We start from the raw sequence: 17,440 nt of genomic DNA on the forward strand, positions 1-17,440 counted from the left end.
AGACTCGAACCGCGACGTTCGCGATTCGAATCGCGATCGCAGCGACGCGCGTGCGCGACACGGCCGCGTTGGGAAGCCTCGATGGCGCCCGTTCGACGGCCATGAGATTGAAAAGAGGCAACGATGAAATTCTGAAGTTTGACTTTAGATAACTTTCTTCAGAGCGGATACATCCAGTATTAAATTCCATATTTTAAGAAAATAGTAAAATGCTCGTTGTGTGTGAAGCATTGACATAATCTCTCACGATGCAAATTTCTGTCGTATATGTCACATTTAATTCCTTTTTAGAGCGACTTATTCGACCTAACTCCGATTAATTCGATAGAGTTATTTAAATCAAAAATTCTAATTATATAATATATAATTCGCATTATTTCTAATTTAATCTGTCCGAATTTAATGTATTTAATCTTTATTTCTAATTTTTTTTTTTTTTTTTTTTTTTGATCTATTTCATCTTTTCTCATCATATATATGTTATATAAGCATAAAGCATAAAGAATTAATAATTTTATCCACGTTGACGAAATAGTAGAAATATTACTATAGTTATCATCGATTTAATCATCGATTAAATTAATTACAGTTTAATCAAACGATATAGAATTCAAGGAGGTATTCACACAGTCCGATTTTATATTTAAGATATCTTATAAATCTAAATTAAATGCAATATCGAGAAATTTATATATCTTATCATGCTTGGATACATAATCTTGATGTTATTTAAGACGTCCTTAAATTTATTAAGATATCGGTTAAGATTTATAATAATTATTTGGTTTCTGCCGACAATTTGCTATCACAGATTATATACCGGCAGGCTTTGTCGGTAAAACACGTACGGGTTTAATACGGATACAGATATGATACCAGATCAGTTCTTCTGTAATTGCAATATCAGATTTTGGTATAAAGCTCATAAAGCCCCTTGCACAATAGGCGAAGTCGGCAACCTTGTCGCCGTCGCTATCGCTATATCGCTATCGCCTATTGTGCGAGGAACTTTAGGATGACGCACTAATTAGTTCAATTATCGGCCACTTGATGTCTATCGCCTTTTATCTTTGCGATTGTTTAAGTTAATTACAACAATTATACATTACACTTAGGTATATTAGAATTTATAATAATCTTGTAAAAATCTTGCAAAATAATTGCATAACAATTCTTCAATGTTAATTAAAATTTATTATTAAGTTTAATTTCACTATTAGCCCATTTCGGAAAAATTAATAATGCAAATGTTCTCGATAGCGATTGTTTTTATTATATAATTCTTATATAAGGATAGGGCATAGAGGGATACTTTGGATCCTCGGCAGTGTTCATAATTCGATCGCGTGTACTCAAGATAGTTCTTATACAGCTCGAAATGCTGTAAGGGTCATTTCATTTGCATGGGGATACGTCCATGGAGTCTTAAGTAGACTGCACAGACATATATCCGGAAGGTCTTGAATACACGATCGGGCTGTGATTATAATTGTTTCTGAGGCTCTCTTTGTCTGATACCGGTCAGGAAAGCACTTTTACCTTTACCTACACTCCCATATAATAAATGTAGAAAACAGAGCAACCTATGCATGATGAATTGCTGGGGTACAAATTAGTATACTATACTTATTAATAATAATTAAGTTATTATTAACTATATACTTACTATAATATGAATTAGGAAACTGTTTGCTTATTCAAATTCGAGTTATTTAGCGCTTCGAATGTTTCGAAGAGTTTGATTGACCCAATGGGATCCAGGATTCGAATCTTCGAAACACTTCCAAATAAACAGTAAATAAACACGTGTCAGTTTGTGATTCTTAAATAAAAGCACAGATTGACACCTCGAATTTCAATATAAAAAAAAAGTTGATCAGTCTTAACACTCGGATCCAATATACATACGATCTTGTCTTAATTGCGATTGATTTTAATCCTGGTTGAAACGATTATGTATCGATCACAATAATTGCATAGAGACATTGTGAGAGAGAAAATCGATCACAATTCTACTGTTAACATCGAGCAATTGTGCATTGATCTCAATTGTATTTGATCTTGATTGTCAATCACAATGCTGCTTATATTCCCGTACAGCAGACCAAATAAATTTGTGTTTGTGCTTCACATACACACCGTGCAGAAAGAAATTGAATGACTGAACAGTTTCCTTGTTCCAGCGAAACATAGTCTTCCATACAGTCTTCCATCTAGTCCTAAATCTAGTCTAATTAATTTAGATTTAGGATTAAAGGCGTCGGGAGTGCTGGTTTTAGATTTAGGTGCTTCAAGTATATTGCGCATGTACTCACTGAACCATAGTAACTTTGACAATTTTTTTTTTTTACAAAAACTATCTTTAATTTTTTAACATTAGGTACAATAAACATGGAAACATTCCAATCAATTTAAAAAATTGACGAATTTTCTCTTACCTCTTACAAATTTGGTAAAATTTTAATTAGAAGGTGAATTGAAGCATTGTCCAGACGTTAACGTCACATTTCTAATTTTAATTCTCACGTCGCATGTTAGGATGACAAAGCAACTAATGTAATTGTAAGATATTATAAGACCGATGTAGGAATATTAAAAAAATTTTTCAGAATTATATATGTTGACAGATTTATATGTTGACAGAATATGTTGTTTAATTTAAAAAATATAATTATAAAAATGTCATGATAAAGGCGATAGAGATCGAGTGTGTAGCATGTATATAGCATAATTCTTATGCGCGGTTAAATATGCGCAGATGATACATTAGTTGCAACGAATTTAATCGAACATAATCTTATATATTTCTTAATTTTAATTTATATAGAGATTAAATCTATATATCCCGAGAATCTACACGATTATTTCATTAGCTGGGTAAACAAGATACAGAACGATATTAAAATACACAAGACTGGAATACTGCAAATATTATATTCTACGTATGAAAATTTATTGATATAATTAAATAAAAAATAACAATTTTATTTCTGCTACAAATTTATCTACTTTTGAGCATAGTATTTCGAAGTAACTATTATAACTAAAAGATACAGACAAAAATATTCGTACATTATTCTACATTATCCTACTTAGAGATGTACTTTCCTCTCACAACGGACTAGACTACGTAAAACTCGGTACATCTATGGCAAATGAAAAATTAAATACTGTAAATTATGGCACACTTGCGATACATAAATGTACTACGCAAATATACGTTTTACTACCACCTTCGAACATATATCGTCAGTTACACATATATCGCTCTCGATAACAATAGCGAGAGAAAGAGATTGATATGTCATGTTGTCATTGTCACTTCATAAAAAATAATTCTTCCGTAATATTTCTACAAAGCTTTTCTATTCTATTCCACGAAAATGCTTAATTAGCGTCTCAATAACCTTTTTTTCTTGACCAAATTTGCTGGAATCAAGCTGGAATCATAGGAATAAAAAATATATATATACAGAGAAAGAATTGTACCGTCCGTTAACTCCGAATAACATTTGCAGTCGGCGCGAAAGATATTTGATGTAACTATTAAGGCTGCGGTCCATTTGATCCTACAAATATGCTTCGAAGCATTCTTCTTCTCCTTTCTTTCGATGAAGAAAGAAGAAGAAAAAGAACGCTTCGAAGCACTTGTAACGTCAAATGGACCGCAGCTTAAATTTTTAATTTCTGAAACGGTACGTATATTCGATACATTGGCGTGCGACAGCGAGGACGGTAATTTGATATGAAATAAATTATATAATCGATATGCCGCATACTGTTGGTCATCAGCCCTTTTCCGGTTTCTCCAAGGGCTGCCTTTCTCTCCGAGATTTTAGATTTCATTTGTTCATATTCAGAGGCATCATAGGCACGTACTTGTCGCTGGGTCGGAACTTGTATTGAGAGCACAATCGATCGGACACAGCCTCCGCGTAGCCGTTCCTGAAATAAATATCGTCGATCAATATTCGTCAGATCTCATCGACGGGACGTCACCAGCGCAGTTTGTAAAATTAAAAACCTTTGCCAGAGCATTAGAACTGACAATAATTTAGCGGAGTAAAGGACCTTTCACCACGACATTGAGATTGATTAGATAAAAGCTGAGAAGATTAATCACGATGCGCGAGACCGTCACCAAAAGTCACGTGTTAAGTGCCGGAAAAAATTTTTTTAACGTTTACGGTGAGATCCTTTTTTTTATATATATATATCTCGAGATATCTTCAAACAAATGGCGTGACATCTCGAGGAAGGTTTCTCCGTCTGGCCATGAAATCCCTGAATGCGAGGAAGACAGTCGTCAACAGCAGTCTTCGAAATCCTCTACTCTCCGATAAACCGTTTGGCAAGTAACTCGAAGGGGACTTATCCCATTGTAAATCGCAGCTAAAACGATTCCACGATATAACGGCAAGATATATCATCATATTTTTTAAATTGACAATAACGATGAGATAACATCTCTCTAGTCGCGCGCGACAAAATATTTTTATTATATAAATATATATAAAGCTGCCTTTTTTTATTATACAAATATGTATAATAAATATGAAGAAGTAAGTCAAATTTGTAAGTTCTCGACTTTACTTTTGTGTAGAATACCTTTGCCACTGCGAGCACGGTCGTCTCTCTTTGAAGCAGGTGACCTGGATCACATTGAAGAAAAGCGCGCCGAGAGTATTGGCCACCTCGGTATTGAGATTCTGTAAACATCTGCGGAATTTGGCGTCGCAATCGCAATGCGAGCGAGTAAATGGTGAGTTATTGCATATGCCGTGTATGCATTGTTGCGGCGCTATCGTGTATGGGCAGTGGTCGTGTTCCCTGCAGCAAGCATCCTCGGCCGAATGTTGGCCCAAATTGTCGTAGGCATTTGCCACGTTGCCTGGTCCACACCACTTGGTGCCCGGATATATTAAACCACTGCCGGGCGCTTGATTCTGAAGGAAGGAGTTGTAGTTGTAGAAATTTTTATCTATCGATTATATTCCGCACACACACATAAATTATCTTTCAGAAGGAAAAAACTTCAGGAGGAAGCCTTTTAAAAGGAATTAACCCTTATCGAATACAGTAATAAATATTTTAAGAAAATAATTAATAAGCAACGATTATTGGTATTAAAAAATATAAAAAAATATATCCTAATTTAAATATATATAATATTTATTATAATAACAATTAAAATTCTTAATTATTATAATAATTAAGATATATTTAAATATGTAATTTGAATATATCTTGATTTTTTTGCGTGCTATGATATTCCCTCGATTTATCCTTTAACGATAAAACTTTTAACATGAAATTAATTTTACTACCACACCAGGTAATAATTTAGAACACTTTACTCTCAGAGACAATCGATGATTCGAGCTTACCTTTCCCTTATTTCGCGAAGCCTTGCAGGTCTCTTCCAGGTCGGCGACGAGATTGCTGGAGATTTGTCGAACTTTTCTGGGGTCCGCGCCGAGAACCATCCTCTGGATTACCCCGCGGTCGTTGTAAAGAGCGCAGAAAGGTGCATCGGCATTCAGCTCCACCATCCTGGACATAGTAGTGTCGGCGACCAGCACGCTGCTCGCTCCAATCCTTTCGGCCCAGAGGATCGGCAGAATGCCGAGCAGGACAGCGAACATCTGCGAAGATACGAGACAGTGAGGAACCACTAGATTGAACCAGTTAAAACGAATCGTCAGAAGTAAGTAACTGGCGATGTTTCGGCAGAAATTTTATCAGGCACCGCCAAACAAGGAGTATACATGAAAGTCAGCCGACCTTCGTCCGGAGTGTCCGCCGGGAATCTCGACTCGCGAGGTGCAGGCTTTCAAGAAAAAAGAAAGAGACCTATTCGTGTACCGAAACGTCCGAGCAAAATTAATGCTTGACCGCAATTTTATAAATGGCACTCTTCGTTTAAGGCTAGTATTGATTCAATCTTTTCGTAACTATAGAACGAAAATATTATCGTTTTATTATGTAGCACAACTTGATTACGTAATGTATCATTAACATATTTGTACAACTTTTCGATTAAGCAACCGTTTTACGATTTTGTTTAGGTATTCGGCGAGAATTTATAGTAGCTCTTCGTGGTGAAAGACTTGACAACTAAGTGTGAATCGCTCACTTATCATTTTGCTATTTAACATTGCGGAATATCAATCTGTAAAGTAGACGAAGCGGTATCATACTCCGCGTATGTATCTTCACGTATCATTCATCTGAGCGCGTGCATGAGAGAATTAATGGGTGCCGACGGATGACAAAGTCCTCATCTTTCAGCGGATACATCTAATTCGTAGAATCGAACTAGCCTATGACCTCGGCTGGAGTTTGGGTCGTTTCAATTCAGGCCGGTCACACGAAAGCGAGAGTGCGCGCTCTGAAAGAGATTAGGCATATGTTTGATGTGCTGGTGAGATGTGGGTCCACAAAGTCCATTGACGAACTTGTCCCTTGAACCTGCCTCCCGAAGGATGCCGGCAACAAAATTGCCTCACAAACTAATTCACGTGTTTTGGACCTAACCGCGCCAGCGCTTCATAACGAGTCACCATTATCAAGTCATCAAAACCGTCCGCCCGCTGGACGTTCTCATCCAGTTCGAAAGGGCAAAGCGCAAAGTAATATAGATTTTTCGCGAACATTCGCGAACATTCTCTGTGTTAAATCTGCGTCTTCAATATTTTTCATTTCTAGAAAGAATTAATTTTAATTTACATATAATAATAGTTTAATTTTAACACAATTTTTTAGTTTTTAGATAGTAAAACCGCTACATTTCGAAATAATGTACATAAGCTTGTTAAGCAATAGCTATTAATAGAGCGATAAACTAAATTCGAAGTTGTGGATATTACGACATGAAGCTTTGAAGGAATAAGCCGATTATCTCTCATCGCTTAAATTATAAAATCACTCGTCTGTCTCCTTTTCAGAGAGATAATTAAGCTAGAAAGTGAGATAAAAAATGCAATCAGCCACTTCATATAAGAAATATTTGAAGTGCCTCGAGCGTTACGGACGTCGGACAACGAGGTCTCTTTAAAGATATTCTCTTTAAAAAATTCGGGATAAACTTTGCCCAGCAAAAACAATCATTTTATTATTTCTTATATAAAAAAAAATTTCTGCAGCAAAAACTTAAAATCATTACCTCTATTTTTCGTCGTAAATTTGTTCATAACGGAAAATTGTGATTACCGCTTACACAACTATATAAAAAATATTACATTATTGTCTTTTTGTGATCTCTGATATAGCTTGCATACTTGCTGACATGGGTCAATGAAGATCGTTATCGAACTTGTCTCTTGAACCTGCATGCCGATGTGTGTCAGCAGGACAGCTCTATTATAATCGGATGCAGTCTGGGCGATTGGTGTGACGCACCTATACGTCCGAGTCATCGTTTATCGCTAATCACGATTATTATCAAATCAGTTCAACCGACAGAAACTGACCTGGCAAAAACTGTCGTGACGCAGAGCACAGAATAGAATACAAAATATATAAATTCTAAAAATAAAAGATAATATAAAATAAAAAATACACACCTTGTCATATTTTTACGTTTATGTATATTTCTATTCTTCGACAAGGTATGTGCAAAACGCAAAGCTCAAAATTCTCCGCAAATTCGAAATGCCGGAAATATGCACGGCAGTGCACAGTTGACGTCCAAGGATAATAAATGTGAAGGTGCTGGATTTGCAATCCTCTTTTAATTAACGTGAATAAAGATCTTAAAATTTATTAAGGTTGTCAACTCACAGTCAGTACAATTTTTTAATTTCGATGTAATTGCGAACGCTTTCAGATTCCAACAATACTCTTAAAATAGATAAAAACAGCAATTTGGGTACTCGCTTACATTAACTTGTTCACTATCTATGTGTGGAAACCAATTAGAAAAATCAAATATTTTTGATCATGTGCGTCCATTATCTTAACCATGATGGTACATCGTGATCTTAACTACTGTTATTGTAGCAAGCGTGTAAGCCTACGTGAGACAGATGTATCTCGCTTTCACCTCTTACCCTTTTTAAATTTGATCGAATATAAACAAAATTAACAAGGTCTAAAGTAGCTAACAACTTTGTGTTTAAATATATTTGCACCTTAAGCAAGAAATGTTCTGAAATCGGGGAAAAAATATAAAAAAATATTCAACAAGGACATTGATAAAAAATAATGCATAAAAGTAAAAGTAACGTGATTTTCAACAGCAATCTTTACGTTTGTATAAATTCATTGTTTGTGGACGCAGCGGATACGAGTCTTTATCTTTTACTGGCTAATGAAATATTGTATAAGAAAGATAATTTATTTTAAAAAATTATTCAAGAACAATGATAATAATAAAAAAGTCTACGTTGATTTTCAAAGAAGTTGACTTTAAAAAAAAATAAGAATTAGAGATCATTTAATTTTACTTTTAAATTTTTAATACACATGCACACACAGAGAGAAGGACAGAAAAAAAGATAAGATTTAAATTTTAAAAGCCTTGTTATATTTTTATATTTAAACAATGGTAAAAATCTAATTTGCTGCTAAATATATGTTCGGCAGCAAATTAAAATTAATGATTTCTTTATTTCACAGTTTTTAATTCAGAGAGAATTAAATTTCATTAACTACTGATATGTTCCGAAAAGTCTTCTATAAAGAGGTATTTCTTTTTTAATATAACTCAAAGATTAATAATAATTAGACATTTCACTGTATTTTCACGCGAGATAATAAAATGAAACAATTTGTAAATATAATTATCGAAAACTTACGTCGCTCACAAAGCAAATCACGGTCAAGATGCAATCACCGATATGTTAAGGATTCGGAGATGATCGAGACAATCCGGAACCGGGAAACCCACAAATATAACTAAAAGAAGAAGACACGGGAAACCCAGCGAATGCGCGAGACCACCGGTGCAAGTCTAAACTGCGCACCCCTCGTAGCCCACTCCACGAGGTCTGCCAAGCTGATCGCACACTGCAGTCTGCAGTGCGTAACGAACGAAGCAATAAGAAGGGTGTGTAATTGTATTTTTGCAGTTCATGAAAATCATAATTTTGCCAGGACACCCTGGTTACATTAATGTCTAAAGAATTAAATTATGAACTATTATTGCTGACAATTGACTTTTAAATTAATTAATTTAATATCTTAGATACTTTCTCTCTCTCTCTCTCTCTCTCTCTCTCTCTCTCTCTCTCTCTCTCTCTCTCTCTCTCTCTCTCTCTCTCTCTCTCTCTCTCTCTCTCTCTCTCTCTCTCTCTCTCTCTCTCTCTCTCTCTCTCTCTCTCTCTGATGAGAAAAGAATGGACTGAAGATGAGAAAAGAGATAACTTCTGATAGTTGCCGGAAAAAAAATAAACCACCTTATATTAAAACAACTCTAGCGTAGAGAATGTAATAGATATATAGCGATGGGGTTGATACGTTGGAATAACGTTATTGAACCAGAATGCCTAATGTGCCGCACCGTGGCAACCGGAACACGTCATTGCGTGAGGGTAAGCATTTGCATCACGCAAATTTTTTAAAATATTCTTTTAAGCTTTGGATTTTTGTATTCGAGCGGCACACGATGTTTTCAAAGTAATTATAACAATGAAATATAACATTGAACGTGTCTTATCAAAACTGTGTTTATAAAATATGAAAATCTTGAAATCAACGCGCAAAATTATATTTGTGAGACGTTGTTACTCTCATAAAAAAAAGTAACATTAATACACTTAAATTTTCATTTATAATCTTTTAATCCTTTAATATATTCAATAAGTCTTCTAATATAAAAAATAAAATATATTGCGCATCAAAATTAAGGCACAAATTTAGTATTAAAAAATTTAACTGTGAAATTGTCAGATATTATGTTAGTGACGAAAAATACAATCGCCAAAGTAAAGATATATTTTATATTTTTAGCGTACGTACATTGAAATCTAGTGTTGACCTAGATCTTGTGAGGTGATGCGGACGCGCGCAAAGATATCAAAGATAAAACGTGCTGTCCGGAACCACGAATTCCGCTTGTCTCTCCTCAGCAGTCACTATCAGACTGGTGGTTCGTACGCGAGACGTCAGAATACTAATATTCGCAGCCACGCATATACAAACGCGTATAACAGAGGCGTGTTATACACGCATTGGGGGAGAATATAAATCATGTGATAGTGACTGTTTATGTGGAGCGCCTCACAATTGATTTTTTTTCATCGTGAAATGTATCAAAGGAGAGAAAATTTTTGCCCGTATTTAAATAGTTCCGAGTAAAGAAATGATCCTTAGTATTATATTAATTTTGAGTCATATTATGTATTCACGTCCTTTTGAAAATTTAATTTGTAAACAGTGCAAATAATTTAATTATTGAGAGAGATATTTGTCTTTTAATTTATCAGTACTCCTTATTTACCGATATTTATTTTGACATCGCATACAGACATTGTTCAAGTTTTGTCGGGAAATCGAAGCGTAGTGGTGTTAAGTCAAACAATAATGGAATAATTATTTATATTCTTAGGTAAAAAATAAAATATATAAATAAAAAATATACATTATGTTTTTGTTTTAAAAAGTTTTATTGAATATCAAGATTCAACATACATGTAGTATTATATGAAATCCGTATATCATCCATAACGTAGATCAATTGGTAGGTCAATCAACGCTGATTCCTATCAATTTCTTTCGCAATTTTATTTAAGTTCAAATTTGTTATACGTCGTCAAGTAAAATGATAGAAAATCAAACATGCATTAGAATGACCTTAACTCTCCATTGCCCTCGTATTAAACGAGCGCTAACATCACATCTTATTTCTTCAATTACATAGATGTGGCATAAAAGTTGACTCTGAAACTTTTTGACTTTTTATTCACAACCTTTTAGATTATATTTGTATGATTATTTTCCAAAATTTCGTTAATATAAGTTTTAGATTAGACTTTGAAAGTGCTAAAACGTGTGATATATCTATGCGCAGTGCTATTGTCAAGAGCAATTACTTGTGAAAAGTTAACGCTCGGTCAAAGTTTAACAGATGTTAGAAATAGTGGCTCTTGATCTGAACCACGTGGCAATATCATACTAATACAGTGACAAACATACAAGCGGCGCAGGACTAACACGAGAGCACTAACGTTCGCTTGATGAACGAGGTCAATGGAGGATTAATAGATATATCGAACGAGTAATAAGGACATCAGATCTTATCGAGATCGCGAATAATATAAAGAGACAAATTCGCTTGGATTTTTATGGAATCCACTCCACCTCGTTGGTCTCCAATCTTTCGCCGTTCCTTATCGTAGAGTGGCTGTTTCGCTCTGTCGTTGACGCCGTCTCTTCTGTCCCGGCTATCTTGTGATAGACCTTGCTTCCGGCCTGTGAGATCCACTGGACGCCGTCGCCGATCTTCTCGCCCGCTTTGCGCACCACGTTGCCGAAGTTCTCAGAAGTGAAGGTGTTAGGGTCGATGTTGATGTCCAGAGTATTGTTGCCTTGCGGGCAGCCGGACTGCGAGATGATGCTCAAATCGAACGGATCGACGCCGTACTGGCTCAACCGGTGACGTATCTTATCCACCTGCGTCTGATCCAACGTTCTGGTCCTCGAGAGGATCGTCGCGCTCTGCCGATGGGCGAACGCCAGCTTCTGACACGTGAATATCCCGGCGTAGCTGTCGTAATCCGTCATGAATATCACATGGGATGCGCTTCCGGCCACATCTAAAACGCAGGTACGAATTTCAGTTGCACAACGTGACGACGCGACTTGCAATTTGTAAATTATCAAGCGAGAACGCATATTGTTTATCGCGAGACTGGTCGCGGAAAATTTATCGTCAATTTACTTAATATCTTATCATTGTAACAAATTGAGGAGGAAGCTGCAGCTATATCTGAACATTTAGCAGCTATATATCTATACATTTTGCAGGCAGAGCTTAACTTTTAATTGGGTCTTGCTACGTACAGAACTTTTGTCTGTCATATTCTTTCATTTCTACAAAATAAACGGTGTCTCTTCCGTTTTTAAATATTATGATGTTGACTTGAGTTGAAGGCACTTACTGAGAGGAAAACGAACCTCCATACGCCCTGGAGTACTTGGTTCAGGTACACTCAGTTGGCCAGTATAATGATATTCGTGCTTCAATGGCGTAAGACCTGTACATATGCATCACACAATTACGGATAATTCATCCCACTTGCTGGACATTTATCCCATTGACGGGCTTTTATGACTCGACGGAGCCCGATACGCACTTCGTAGAAGCTCACGTATCGTTTCCTTTCTTCACCAATTGCGCTTACTGTTTTTCAATTGTCTCACCTAAGATTAGATGATCCGAATCCTGCGTTATCACGTACTCGCCCGGTTCCTCTCCTCGCGTGTAATTGTAAGTAATGCACTTGCTACCCGTCGACGTTTTTTGGATAACATACCACAGGCCCAGGAACTAAAATTAAAGAAAAAAACAATATTATTTCTGAAATAAATTAATTTGATTTGTATGTGTGAGAGAAAAATATTTCACAAATTATTACAGAGGTATCTCTTGCCTAATAAAGGTAAAAAATATCTCGCGTAACATTCCTCTATTAAATATGAATTTCTTTACTTACTTGGTTCATCCGGAAGTCCTGCATAGGTTCTACAATGGGACAAGCACCCATGTGATACGTATGAGCCTGAGCAAAAGCGAGGCATCCCGCCAATACCAAACACCAGGTCAAAGGTTGCATCTTCTAGAAAAAAAGATAAAAATAAACATCGTTTAAGCGATTTAAATTCTCAGAAGATTGCTATATCAGGTTTTCCCACACACAAATTTGATATAAATTATCAACATCAAGTAGTTGGTAGTTGTTTATGCATTTCTTATCTTTGATAAAATAATTGCTTATTAAACATTTATTACAATCATCCTAGGTCTTCTAATTATTATAATAGTAATGATATAGAAAATAATATAGAATAAAAGTTTTATGAAAGAGCATCGATCTATATGTATATTAAAAGTAAGTGCCTGAGCATGAATAGTGAGCGATACAAATCGAATGTATGTTGTTTCCGACGCAATTACAAAGATTTTATTACAGACGGAAGTGGTGACGTCACGCTTTTTTCAATATTTCAATGCAACTTCCTGGTATGCGTGACAATCGCATTCCTATACATGCACCTCGCTCTTGTCGATAGCAAACATAGATACGATTCTTCAACAGCCATAATCTCAGATTAGATATCATACATTTTTCAACAAATACACAGCCCATGATCTCGGATTCCTCAAGTACAACCGGAGCATGATTCACGATTCACGCTCGCCTTGGACACGCATCACGAAGCAAGGACCTCCGATTTGCGTTTCCGATGTTACTAGCTGACTGTTACACGTCTTCATCTCTTTCTTTCATATTCTACACGATAATAAATGTGCGGTGATGACCGATGAATGCACGATTAGGATCGACCCGTCGCGACCTTTCACTCCGCTCAGAGAACATTTTCATTCCGTGTGCGCACTAACGTAAATCAATTAGTGTCTTTTACGCTTGCGGGCAGCTCTTTTGTTACAGACACAAAATCAGGATTTATTTCTTGAAAAAAGTAACGCTCATTTATATAATCACTGTCGCTTTCTGCTTTTGCCCCATACGGAAGATAACAGACGTCTTTATTTTTCGAATATGTATGCGGAGAGCGACGAGCACGAGCTTAAGTGAACGAATAGAAATTTAAATAAAGTCACAATTTCGTTGTATAAAATGCTTACGTGATAAATGAGATGAATGATTAACGTGTCAGCTACGAGCTCAAAAGTCTACTCACTACGGAGGTTGCTGCTGCCCGATCTCTGCGTTTGCACCATAAACACAAGTTCCACTGGAGAGATGGACCTTTATGTGGCTGGTGCCCCACTCTCGGAATACAACCCACAATTACAGGTCACACACATACGCACATCCACCGAGACACATAACACGAACGAGAATCGAGATACAGAATGTCTCGCTGTTTTTCTCTGTAAAACGGTTTGCAGTGATTCATCTTTCTTTTTTATAAATAAATTTACTATCTCATACATTTGCACATCGTTTTTTTAATGTGAGATCATCATAATTATCACTGACGTTCGATTACGTCCAATAAGCACGATGACGCAATCAAGTACATGATCATATAATACTAAAATGCTTTCTGAGAATTACTATATCCCCATATATAGCATAAGCAGATTCTCCCTGTTTTCTCAGAAACGCGAATGTGATTTGAAGCGAGCTCTATATGACAATATAGATAACGAATAATTTAATGGAATAATTTTTATTCTTTTATATAATCGATTTGTACAAAATGTTGCCAATAAAAAATTATTTATTTATGTAAGATACAAAATTTTTACATTAAACGTTCTTAGATTAATGCGACCAACGCTCACAGTATGTAAATTTTCTGCACGTTTTAAGGCACGTATACATAGAGTATGGTAGATTCTATAGTAGCTAGTTATGAATTACTAATTACGTCTCCTATTAATAACCAATTTGTGATTGTTTTAGACAAATGTTCTAGATCAGAGAATAAAGGAACAAAGATGATTAGGGTTTTTGGCTTATATGACAACATCGTGTAGAATTGATCAATTATTTTTAAATTGGTTCCTTTAAAGTAATGCGTATAGGAGACTGTATATCATATCGTGTAGCAAAAGTGAATTTAAACGTAAGAGTAAATTAAACATAAGTAAAATATAATGTTTGAGTAGTAATATTACCATTTATCGAGCGAGGCTCGATAAAATGTTAAACATAGAAAAATATGTGGAATCGACATCGATTAAAATAATTATGAATGGAATACTGCATAAACTTACTTAAATGAAATACATTACGTGAAATACTGGCACTATATTCCGGCAGTAACTTATGTGTATGCATGAAATTTATGTAATTTAAAAAACTATACGCTTACTCGCACACAAAATAAGTTCCACTAAGAAAATACAAATGTAAACTTCAATCGATAAAATGATTAAACAAAATGAAGAACATTTACTCAAATAAATTAACTTTCAGTACACCTTAAGACATACTTTTCACGTAGTCACACGATTAAAAATGCAAAATTCTGCTCCTTTTCCCCGAATGGCTCCTATGTTTTAGCGACGGGTAATTTGCTTGTATCCAAATTGCCGAAGTAGGGATGTTTCAATGCCGCCCGTGCGGATATTCTGTACACAGGATCGTACGTGAGCATAGCTTGCAACAGATCCAATCCATCCGCATCTAACGTCTTCACTTGCGACTCCAAGTTATTCGTCATCCAATTTGGGAATGTCGCTTTGTAATCTGACAATTGCGTTACGCCTGGCCATATCTCTTCTGTAGGCGTTCTTAGTATTCTACAGGACAAAATAATCATTAAACGATCCGAGAAATGTTTCTATAATAACGTATATAAATAACGTATAAAAAAAAATCTTACCGGAATATCCTGAAAAGCTGATCAATCTCGCTGTCTCCCTGGAACAATGGTTTCTTAGTCGCCATCTCAGCAAAGATACATCCGATACTCCACATATCGATCGCGCACGAATATCTAGTAGCACCGAGAAGAATTTCAGGTGCCCTGTACCACAGAGTTACAACTTCGTGTGTGTATATTCTGACTGGGATTCCAAATGCCCTCCCAAGCCCGAAGTCTGCTACTTTGATAATTCCAGTTTTATCGATCAGCAAATTCTGTGGCTTTAAATCGCGATGCAGTATTCTACGCTTGTGACAAAAGAGAATTGCACGTGTGATCTGAAATGGTAAGCAACTGTATTGGCACACGTTCGATCTTGATAAAAGCGATTTAAGCATGTAAAACAATATAGAATATTATCACGAGACAAAATATATAAACAAACCTGATATAAATATGATTTAACTATAGCTGGCTCCAGCAGTTTGTTGCCCAAACTATCCATGTATTTTTTCAGATCCATAGTGAGATACTCAAAAATAAGATATAGTTTTGACTCCTCCATTAATACATCGATCAAGTTCACTATGTTTGGATGGGATAATTCTTTGAGCAATGAAATTTCCCTAATGGCAGTTGACGGTATTCCTTCGTCATCGCTTTCCAAGCGAATCTTCTTCATGGCTACAATTTCTCCGGTCTTCTTGTGTTTTCCTTTGTACACTACTCCATACGTTCCTAAAAGACATCAAGATTTAACAATTGCTTTAAACTCTATGTCATGTTTACGTTTAGTGACTGAAACATTTTATGGGATTTATATATAGCTAAAATTCAATGCAAAACACCCTTTGGATTTAAAAGTCCCGGGGTGTCCGGGTAAGTGCTCCAAAAACACGATGTCTGCACAGTGTTTTTGAAGCATTCACCTGGACAGTGACGCAGTGTTAATTACTAATTAAGACATACCGCACTGACTATTCAACAATGACAATTCTCTGTCTTTGGCAAGGATATTGTACATAAATAGTTGAACAATTTGCAATTATTTCATCAAGCACGTTATGAAAAAAGGGACAGAAATCTTCCATTTGTAACACATACAGTGATTCGGCAGCAGAGAATTGCTGCCCAAGAAATGCTCAGCATACATTTATTATATACACGTGATGCAGCGTGCGTGATGGAACAACAGCTTGGCAACAACAGGTTCTCGTACTTTCCGTGCTCACTCACCTTCGCCGATTTTCTCTATTTTTATGAAGTTATCCATCGCGCGTGGCCGAGAGAACACGAATTTCGGGTTCAACAACAGTCGCCGAGGTTTCACGGAATCCTACCCACGCGATTCGACCGGAGATCCAGCTCTCGTCTCACACGAGCCTCGCCGTGCGTCGCCAATCACCTAACGAACAAATTCAAATCAAACGTTGACACGCACGCCATATTGGTAAACACAATTGAGGATGCGCGCTAGCGCCCTCCCATGCCACAGCGTGCGACAGCTGTCGACTCGCTTACCGCGTACTTCCGCTTTACTACCAATGGCGCGTTTCCTGAACATCACATTTATCCGCAAATATTGAACTCCAAAAATTCTTAGCAAGATCGAAAATTCTTTATCGAATAAGAACTGCTATTAATAATTACATTAATTCTTACGCTCGAGCAAATCTAATTAGATTCTTAAGATCAAAAAAAAATTTTTTTTTCACAACAGCCGAGAACAAATTATAACTGAAATAATTTATTCTTGTTTATATATCTATATAAAAATTTGGGGGAGGATTGGAGACGGTGAGAAGAGAAATTTCGTTTCTAGATAAATAACGCATCCGTTTTTTTTTATAATCTTAATAAATTTATTTGTAGTGCTTATATATATATATATATATATATATATATATATATATATATATATATATATATACAACGA

The 17,440-nt window shown here is 35.9% G+C and overlaps 3 protein-coding genes and 1 long non-coding RNA gene across 12 annotated transcripts; 1 reads left to right on the forward strand and 3 right to left on the reverse strand.

Moving 5' to 3' along the window:
- Positions 1 to 2,920: 2,920 nt before the first annotated feature.
- Positions 2,921 to 10,158, reverse strand: LOC143896811 (acidic phospholipase A2 PA4). Of its 4 annotated transcripts, XR_013256756.1 has the most exons (5): positions 9,961 to 10,136; positions 5,388 to 5,645; positions 4,609 to 4,946; positions 3,780 to 3,945; positions 2,921 to 3,440 (listed from the first exon to the last, which is right to left on the reverse strand). XR_013256756.1 is itself a non-coding variant. In XM_077404862.1 (4 exons), the coding sequence occupies exons 2-4, from the start codon at positions 5,643 to 5,645 to the stop codon at positions 3,843 to 3,845; spliced, it is 699 nt and encodes a 232-aa protein (XP_077260988.1). In that variant the 5' UTR covers positions 9,961 to 10,137; the 3' UTR covers positions 2,921 to 3,842. The 4 variants fall into 4 exon arrangements, 3 of the variants coding, with proteins under 3 accessions (XP_077260988.1, XP_077260987.1, XP_077260986.1); XM_077404862.1 differs by having other exon boundaries at positions 2,921 to 3,945; positions 9,961 to 10,137; XM_077404861.1 differs by lacking the exons at positions 2,921 to 3,440; positions 3,780 to 3,945; positions 9,961 to 10,136 and adding exons at positions 3,967 to 4,392; positions 8,799 to 8,963.
- On the forward strand, positions 5,837 to 8,792 carry LOC143896812 (uncharacterized). Of its 4 annotated transcripts, XR_013256760.1 has the most exons (5): positions 5,837 to 6,205; positions 6,292 to 6,632; positions 6,766 to 7,047; positions 7,272 to 7,741; positions 7,829 to 8,792. It is a non-coding gene; the product is annotated as an uncharacterized LOC143896812 (long non-coding RNA). The 4 variants fall into 4 exon arrangements; XR_013256759.1 differs by having other exon boundaries at positions 6,278 to 6,632; positions 6,766 to 7,741; XR_013256757.1 differs by having other exon boundaries at positions 6,766 to 7,741.
- A 425-nt stretch (positions 10,159 to 10,583) lies between the features above and the next one.
- On the reverse strand, positions 10,584 to 14,025 carry LOC143896809 (apolipoprotein D). Of its 3 annotated transcripts, none has more exons than XM_077404858.1 (5): positions 13,867 to 14,025; positions 12,657 to 12,779; positions 12,364 to 12,490; positions 12,102 to 12,197; positions 10,584 to 11,756 (listed from the first exon to the last, which is right to left on the reverse strand). In XM_077404858.1, the coding sequence occupies exons 2-5, from the start codon at positions 12,774 to 12,776 to the stop codon at positions 11,284 to 11,286; spliced, it is 816 nt and encodes a 271-aa protein (XP_077260984.1). In that variant the 5' UTR covers positions 12,777 to 12,779; positions 13,867 to 14,025; the 3' UTR covers positions 10,584 to 11,283. The 3 variants fall into 3 exon arrangements, with proteins under 3 accessions (XP_077260984.1, XP_077260985.1, XP_077260982.1); XM_077404859.1 differs by lacking the exon at positions 13,867 to 14,025 and adding an exon at positions 13,811 to 13,829; XM_077404856.1 differs by lacking the exon at positions 13,867 to 14,025 and adding an exon at positions 13,286 to 13,421.
- A 369-nt stretch (positions 14,026 to 14,394) lies between these two features.
- On the reverse strand, positions 14,395 to 17,184 carry Cdk1 (Cyclin-dependent kinase 1). The gene is made up of 4 exons (XM_077404855.1): positions 16,741 to 17,184; positions 15,950 to 16,242; positions 15,523 to 15,842; positions 14,395 to 15,439 (listed from the first exon to the last, which is right to left on the reverse strand). Exons 1-4 carry the CDS (start codon positions 16,775 to 16,777, stop codon positions 15,190 to 15,192), a joined length of 900 nt encoding a protein of 299 aa, XP_077260981.1. The 5' UTR covers positions 16,778 to 17,184; the 3' UTR covers positions 14,395 to 15,189.
- Between the last annotated feature and the right edge of the window lie 256 nt (positions 17,185 to 17,440).

The sequence above is a fragment of the Temnothorax americanus genome, unplaced genomic scaffold (assembly GCF_048541705.1).
Source record: "Temnothorax americanus isolate GAGA-0224 unplaced genomic scaffold, ASM4854170v1 Scaffold2, whole genome shotgun sequence".
Lineage (NCBI taxonomy): Eukaryota > Metazoa > Arthropoda > Insecta > Hymenoptera > Formicidae > Temnothorax > Temnothorax americanus.

Coding starts and splice junctions, on each gene's coding strand:
- LOC143896811 (XM_077404861.1), bottom strand. CDS start 5,645: ATGTTCGCTGTCCTGCTCGGCATTCTGCCGATCCTCTGGGCCGAAAGG. Junction 4,947..5,387: donor CTTCGCGAAATAAGGGAAAG/GTAAGCTCGAAT, acceptor TCCTTCCTTCAG/AATCAAGCGCCCGGCAGTGG. Junction 4,393..4,608: donor CCGTGCTCGCAGTGGCAAAG/GTATTCTACACA, acceptor GAATCGTTTTAG/CTGCGATTTACAATGGGATA.
- LOC143896809 (XM_077404856.1), bottom strand. CDS start 13,342: ATGCTCCGGTTGTACTTGAGGAATCCGAGATCATGGGCTGTGTATTTG. Junction 12,780..13,285: donor CTGTGTATTTGTTGAAAAAT/GTATGATATCTA, acceptor CTTTTTTTCTAG/AAGATGCAACCTTTGACCTG. Junction 12,198..12,363: donor TTCGGATCATCTAATCTTAG/GTGAGACAATTG, acceptor GCATATGTACAG/GTCTTACGCCATTGAAGCAC.
- Cdk1 (XM_077404855.1), bottom strand. CDS start 16,777: ATGGATAACTTCATAAAAATAGAGAAAATCGGCGAAG. Junction 16,243..16,740: donor AATAGAGAAAATCGGCGAAG/GTGAGTGAGCAC, acceptor GATGTCTTTTAG/GAACGTATGGAGTAGTGTAC. Junction 15,440..15,522: donor CAGCTTTTCAGGATATTCCG/GTAAGATTTTTT, acceptor TTTGTCCTGTAG/AATACTAAGAACGCCTACAG.